This window comes from Sinocyclocheilus anshuiensis, unplaced genomic scaffold, assembly GCF_001515605.1.
Source record: "Sinocyclocheilus anshuiensis isolate Anshui unplaced genomic scaffold, SAMN03320099.WGS_v1.1 scaffold718, whole genome shotgun sequence".
NCBI classification, from domain to species: domain Eukaryota; kingdom Metazoa; phylum Chordata; class Actinopteri; order Cypriniformes; family Cyprinidae; genus Sinocyclocheilus; species Sinocyclocheilus anshuiensis.
Window position 1 is genome coordinate 1854056 of NW_015546102.1, and position 7529 is coordinate 1861584.

At 36.8% G+C, this 7529-nt stretch overlaps 2 protein-coding genes across 3 annotated transcripts in view; both read right to left on the bottom strand.

The window, feature by feature from the left end:
- The window catches only part of agfg1b (ArfGAP with FG repeats 1b), an 11506-nt gene extending 9710 nt beyond the window's left edge, over positions 1–1796 (bottom strand). For both annotated transcript variants that reach the window (XM_016502267.1, XM_016502266.1), the window contains exon 1: positions 1437–1796. In XM_016502267.1, coding sequence (XP_016357753.1) covers positions 1437–1603 — 167 coding nt within the window. In that variant the 5' untranslated portion in view covers positions 1604–1796. The remainder of the gene's footprint in view (positions 1–1436) is intronic.
- Positions 1797–4010: 2214 nt separating this feature from the next.
- LOC107700495 (probable flap endonuclease 1 homolog) overlaps positions 4011–7529 on the bottom strand; it is a 6709-nt gene continuing 3190 nt past the window's right edge. The window contains exons 6-11 of the mRNA XM_016502169.1: positions 6518–6654; positions 5536–5596; positions 5134–5265; positions 4676–4821; positions 4389–4530; positions 4011–4308 (exon numbers count right to left, since the gene is read on the bottom strand). Coding sequence (XP_016357655.1) covers positions 4252–4308; positions 4389–4530; positions 4676–4821; positions 5134–5265; positions 5536–5596; positions 6518–6654 — 675 coding nt within the window. The 3' untranslated portion in view covers positions 4011–4251. The remainder of the gene's footprint in view (positions 4309–4388; positions 4531–4675; positions 4822–5133; positions 5266–5535; positions 5597–6517; positions 6655–7529) is intronic.

Here is a 7529-nt window from a genome sequence, read left to right on the forward strand (position 1 = left end):
TATCTTTTATTAAGTTTTTAGTTTTATTTAATTTGAGTTATTTTAATACTTCAACAAAATAATTGAAAATGGAAATGAAATATATTGAATTTATAAATGTGTATATATATACACAGTATATATGTGTATATGTGTGTATGGTTGTACATACACATATGTAGTTTTTTTTTGGTGTTTGGCTTAGTGTTATGTTAGAATCATTATTATACACTTATACCTTTTGTTCATTAATATTTTGAATTGTTTTAGCTTTATTTTTGGTTTTTCTTTTAAATGTTAAGTTTTGAAATTTTGAACATTTATTTAATTTCTTTATTTTTAAAATGTGTATAAGTAGTATTTATAAAGTTTTAGCTTTTAGTTTTGGATCTGTTTTTAGTTGTTTTAATACTACAATTGATTGCTTCTGTTGTCCTCATTTGTAAGTCGCGTTGGATAAAAGCCTCTAATAAATGACTAAATAAATAAATCAAATAAATAATCATTAAATCACCACCACAGCGTCTTGTCTCCATTGGCAACACGCACGATTTGTGTCGATTGCAAGTGACGTCACAGGTATCGGAGAGTGCAAGTGGCGATTGCAATTGACTTCGTAATTTAGTTTCTTTTGTCTTGTCTTCACCACCTGGCTACTGTTGTAAAATGTTGAGAGATTCAAACAAAAAGTAATCAATAAATAGAACAAAATAAAAAATAATAAAGACTGCAAGTGACGTCGCTAGCGGAAGTGCAAGTGTCTGAGAGTGCAAGCCTGAGAATGCGCGTCTGAGAGTGCAAGCGCCAGCTGCAGCCAGACCCTTTTGGATTCATCAGATGTTTATACAAGGGCTAATGAAACTCTGAATCAACCGATTCGTTCAAAACACGGAATCAATCAGTAAAGCCCCAAAGCCCTCTGGAGCCCCTGAGAAAATAATAGTTGTCCCCTGTTGTATCTCAGTACCAGAATGGCTCTTCTGACTGGCTAGTGAGCTAAGAGCCCATGTGCACTGACAGGGGCCCCAAAACTCAGCACCACAATATCATACAGACATTTTCACATGTGGCACTGTCTGTAAGTTCAAAACCACTCACATTTTCTTCAGTGCATCCAGTTATCAACATAATCTATGCATGTAGTGTTTAAACATGGGTGTGTCACACGTTGATACAATACTTTCTGAACACACACTCACAACCAGCACCAACGTCACACTGTCTTATTTGAATAGGAGCCTGTCCTATTTGAAAAGTTCGGCTGCTCTGGCCCTGAATCTCGTGCTATTTTTGTGAAAGCTGATGTTATGATGATGTTAGAAAGGCAGCTGGGACACTTTCTGCAGATGATCTCTCAGATGGGAGGGGTTGTTAGGCGCCTGCCCGTACAGACTTTTGGGGGAAAACAACAAGTTCACCATCTGTGTGAATATGAAGGGCCTCGTTTAAAAACTTACAGTATTCCGGAACAGGTGGTGCACACAAACGAGCCCACTGTCATGTTGGCGTAGGTCGGGCCGCGCTGATCGCAATCAAAACATTTCCTATTGGGAGGCAGGCTGGTCATCTCCCGAAGCATCTTCAAGTGTTTCTCCTCCTGTTTTCGTTTGGCACTCGCCGCCATCACGAAATAATAAAGCTGTCGAGTCTAGGGCAGGTGGAGCTGTGAGCTATTGGTAAATCTACTGCATAAACACGCCCGGCAGCGCTGGAAAATCGTTCCACATAGGACAGCCAGGAATAGCCATAAACGTCTGGTTCTTCACTGGACTGATGCGGAGCGCTAGAGGCTGTACATGTCAATACTGCCACCTACTGCACCGGAGAGAAACGTCTCTGCTGGCACATGTTCCCGAAAGCTCTTTCAGAAACTTGAGACTCTTAGGAAATTGTTACAGCGATGGTAGAGTGCCTGGTGGTAATAGTTTGGTATTAAAGGGGCCATATGATGCGATTTCAATTTTTCCTTTCTCTTTGGAGTGTTACAAGCTCTTGGTGCATAAAGAAGGTCTGTAAAGTTGCAAAGACTAAAGTCTCAAATCCAAAGAGATATTCTTTATAAAAGTTAAGAGTCAGCCACACCTACCTAAAACGGCTCGTTCTAACACGCCCCCACATACCTATGTCGCTCTGTGGGAAGATTTGCATAACACCGCCCAAATGTTCACGCAAAGAAAGAAGGCGTAACTTTTATTCTCGCTGTAGTATTGTTGCCTCCGCCATATCCTGAAGACGCTGTGTGCTTCGTTGTGAAAGCGAAACTACTTTGTTTGGTCTTCCAAAAGAGGACGATATCTGCTTCCTCATGCCTAGAGCTGATCCGTGCTGGTCGCTGAGGGAATACAACAGTATGGTGAGGGGCGTAACATTCCCGTCACACGCTTGAGGTATTCGGCCAATCACAACGCACTGGATAGCTGGCCAATCACAGCACACCTCGCTTTTTCAGACCGATGAGTTTTGTAAAAATCGACGCGTTTCAAAAAGGCGGGGCATAGAGGAGAAACAATAATGTACAGTATGTGGAAAATAATGTGTTTTTTTAACTTTAAACCGCATAAACACATTTCATTACACCAAATACTCCAAATAATGTTCTTTTTAGCAGCATCATATGACCCCTTTAAATGATCGCCATGTTATTTACATGGTACTCAAATGTACTTTGAACACAATTAAGTTTTAAGAGAGCTGAAAAGCCATGGTATCATGTCTAAAAAACAAGACAGTTCCTTAGTTGGTACGTTGTAGTTTGTGGATGTATCAAATACAAATAAATACAAACATAAAGCACAAACTGCATCTGACACCAGAGTTAAGAGTAAGTTGATTAATAAGTAGGCCTATGTGAATGAGTGAGTGAGTTACTCACTTTGTGACAAAGTGAATGTTGTTTGTTTTTACAGTTGTACAATGAGCTGGTTTTTAGTTTTTTTTATATATTTTTTGCAAATTTAAAGTTGTTCAGCATTTTAAAAATTCTAATTTGAACACTTGAAATCCTAATTGTTCAGTGATTTAATGTTCTGCTAGTAAATGGCAAATTATAGGTTGTATATTATGAAGAACAGAAGTAAAATGCAGAGCTGAAATATTTTGTATAGTATCAAATTAACACGTGAAATGAGTTATGTTAAATGAACTATTTTGGCAACGTTAGAGCATTAAAGATGTTTCAACTGATGGTACAATTGGAACAAAGTCTTTATGAACTAAAAAAAGTATGAACTATTTATATGTTATTGATCATAATTTCTTAATTTGACAAATAAAAGGAATATCACATGAAAATTGTGTTTGTAATAGCTTTTGTGAAGAATTGTTCCAACTGTACTCTGTCTACAAGTGTTACTACTGCCTAATAAGTGTTACTGTTTATGGGTTATGGACTTATATTTTGGCCAGAAGCAACGGTTTAAAGTTAAAATGCTAGTGATGGATTAGTTACTTGTACTTCAAAAGATTGATTGACTGGTGTTGATTACTTGTAGAACATTGTGATGTTTTTTTTTATCAGCTGTTTGGATTCTCATTCTGATGGCACCCATTCACTGCAGAGGATCCAATTGTGAGCAGCTTATGTAATGCTACTGTAAATTTCTGTTCCGACAAGGAAACAAACTTATCTACATCATAGATAGCCTGTGGGTGAGGACATTTTCAGCTAATTTTCATGTTTGGCTGAACTATTAGTTACAACACAAACCACACTACACTGCAAAAACAGATGTGTCAAAAAACAACACACATGGTTGTGTTGACAGCATTCTGACACATGTGGTGTAGATTTTAACACACAATGTTCAGTTACACATAATGTGTTTAAATGACACATTAAATGTGTTAAATTACATTACACAATAGATGTGTGATCCATCTTAACACACAAATTGTGTTAAATTTGACACAACGTGTTGTCCCTGAGCACACTCACCACGTGTTAAAATTCTGCACAACGTCATTTTTAACAGATCTCTGTTTGCAGTGTACTACTGCAACAATGAAACACAGTATACTTTTAGAATTAAAAAGAGGTTTACTGTAATTTAATACAGGTTTCCGAACATGTTTTGTAGGCTGCATGATACAAAAAACATTAAAAATATATATTTTCTTGGCACTGGTTTTACATTATGTTGCCTTTGAACAAAATAAAAACTTTTTTTGCATCTAAAGCATCTAAAACAGATCCATGCCATTATACGTTTGACTCTTCGGTCCACATGATGGTTTGATCAATACTTTTAGATTCATGATTCAAAAGGGTCCTTCTTATTTCATTTTTGATCGCTTTCTCCCACTGGATGCTTCCACAGCTGCAGACACAGCCTAGATAAGGAAGATACGATTGTTTGTTACAATGTTCAAGCAAGCAATCAGTTTACAATACTTCTTAACTGATATCTGACCTTTCTCCTTCGTGTCGCAGGGAAAAATTCTTCAAGACGTGACTGTCTAGTTTGGCCCATTTTCTCATCCACCTCCCTCTGTTTTCTTCTCTTTAAGAGAGACTCACGAAACTTCTTCATGCGTCCCCGCACCCTTTCTTCCCTTAAAACAGCGAATAAGGTCACATACCCAAAGAAAGGTTAAATGCACAACAAAAAAACTACAAATATTAAATAACGTCAGTTGATATCTCACTCTTGATCAAATAATGTCAGATACTAGTAAATACTAGAACACAGATATGTACTTCAAAGGCCTCTCTTTGCACAGGAACTGCACCAGACCCTCTTCATCAGGCTCACTCCAGGCAAGGACAGGGTCGTCGACTTTTGGGGTTTCAAAAAACAGCTTACGGGCATCCTTGTATTGCCAGTTTGGAGGGATGGGGTGTGTCTGGAAGAAATGACAGCCAAAGTTGCCTTTTATTTTGATGTATGAACAACCTGAACATTCTTCTGAACATCTATTTTTGTGTTCCACAGAAGAAAGAAAATATGGTTTTAAAAGCAGTTGAGGGTGAACAAATGATGTCAAATCTATCAGAATGTCGCCTTCTACAGCCTTCTAAAGTCACGATGAAATCAAAAAGGATAATTCAGATATTTTGATATATATCACGATAGAATACAAAAGACGAACACAATTCCTGCCAACTTCAGCAGTGCTTGATTTCTTTGGCTTATATATTTTTTTCTGAAAAAGCACCTTTCTGTTGACATGTTCCATCACACCCTCTATTGTATGATGTTGTTTAATAAGCTTCAGTGCTCGACTCGGTCCAAGACCCCCAATTTTATCGCAGTAGTCACAGCCCAGCAAGATACACAGGTCAACAAACTATGAAAGAGACACAGGAAGAAAATTAAGCAAATCAAGACACATTATTAAAACTCCCATTCTTTTTATTTTTGGGCTATTTTAACAATAACCATCTAATTCTAATGGTACTCAAATTCAAAATTAATTTACAGAATTTATGCCAATTTCATCAAGACATTTTAGATATGCATATTAGCAGCTATTGACATTCAGGCACTGAGATTTGTTTCAAAAATACAGAACAAGTGTCAGCAATCTAGTAAAAAGAAAGCAAGACATTGAAAATACCTCTTTATATGTCAGCTGTAGAGCTTCCAATAGCTTTGGTAAGGAGTACTCTGTGACCTCACTATGAAAGAAATGATTTAAGGACATAAAAGTGATAGTTATTGCTGTAAATATTGCTGTAATACACAATTAAACAGAAGGTCATTAATAAAGAGGTCCTTTATCTGTATGTCAATTTAACATGCCAGGAAACATGCCTTTCCAAATATGTGTAGAAATTACTATTAATGCCTGTAATTCTGTAAATGTATATATTCAATATTACATAACTCAACATTAAATAATATATGTATTACGTAATATTTGTAACAAATAATTTGGTTTGCAAAACGTGATATGATAAAAACAACAACCTTAATAATAATTATTAACATCACTAATAAAATATTAATTATTAATATATTAACACGTAATAATATTATTACAATTACAAAGCATAATTTATTAAACAGCTTGTGAGGACAAATCCTGTGAGCCAGCCTGTAGATGGAATAAATGTTGCACACCATTCATGCCTTATGTTTTATATTTACATTTGCTTAAATCTTTGTTCACTTATTCATCTATATTATTTTTGTATATATTCATCCATATTTCATGTACTATTTTGGGTATGCATGTAAGATAAAGTCATAGCAAATATCTGTAATTTGTAGCTGTATTTAAAAAAAGCATGGGTAACACTTTATTTTAAGGTGGCCTTGTTACACGTTACATGTACTTACCATTATAATAACAGTAAATTATGCATAATTACATGCAAGTAACACTAAACCAAACCCTAATCCTAACCCTAACCATGTAGTCATTGCATGATGTAGTTAATTAATATTACTCAGTACTTAAATGTATAAACACACTGTAACAAGGACACCTTAAAATAAAGAGTAACCAACGCATGTTTTATACTTTAATGTGACAACTAATACAATATCATTGCTAATGTTCTCCGGCAAGATCTACAATCAGACTACTTTTTCACCTGTCTCTCTTTGCATTGAGCTGGCGGAGCAGAACAGTCCCTCCAAACGCCAGAGTGTCCATATCCTCTGAAGCTACAGCATTAACTGTGCCACTTTTGACCAGGTGGGCACACAGCGCCTCTGCTTCACCTGGAGCCTGACATTCACAGTGACGAGAAAGTCAAAATAAATCAAACAAGAACCTCTCAAATTAAAGCTGCAGTCCGTAAGTTTTGCCTCTGTCGCCCTCTCCGTTTGAAAACCTGCAATTGCAGCTGTGTGCGGAATTATCTTCCTTGCGTGGGTTGTGCGGCGGCGCGGCTCCAGCGCTGATGAATCTAATGTTTTGAGGAGTATGTGTGGCTGTCAGTCACAGCACCGGTGTGGATATTGTACTCTGCACTCACAGATTCTAGCCTACGTCTTGGAATAAGCATTTTCACCGGATATTGTCATCTGAACAAGTAAGTAACAAGTCTGCCACGTTTGTTCTGACCAACTGAGGAAAAAAGATCTTCAATAAATCGCGCTACCAATGGCGATTTAATCTAAATTAGCTCATCAAACCGTGCAAATTATTATTATTGTTATACTTTATTCTCAAATTGTTAATGTTAACAACATCAGCATTGCGTGACTATGAGTATAGTGTGTATAAGCGAGTAGATTTCAATTTCTGTACTACAGTCTAATCTCTGTCATACCACTCGAATTTCATATTAAGAAATTCTTTTAACCCAAAAAGCAAATTATGCTCCCTTCCAACTGGTTGTCTTTAAAGTACAAATCTTGTCTAATCCCAGGCTATCTGTTGGAATCCTTGTCGTCCTCATAGTCCTGCCTGCCTCCACACACTGTGACCGTGACACATGTTTCATAAACACATAATCCTTTCTGGATTACAATCTGCCATCGAAATGATACATTTAATTATTCCAACTGCTGTGAGAAAAGGCTATAAATGATCGGCCACCTGCAGGATCCTCACATTCGATAGCCTAGTAGCCGGGACAATTATGTTTACAGAACAGA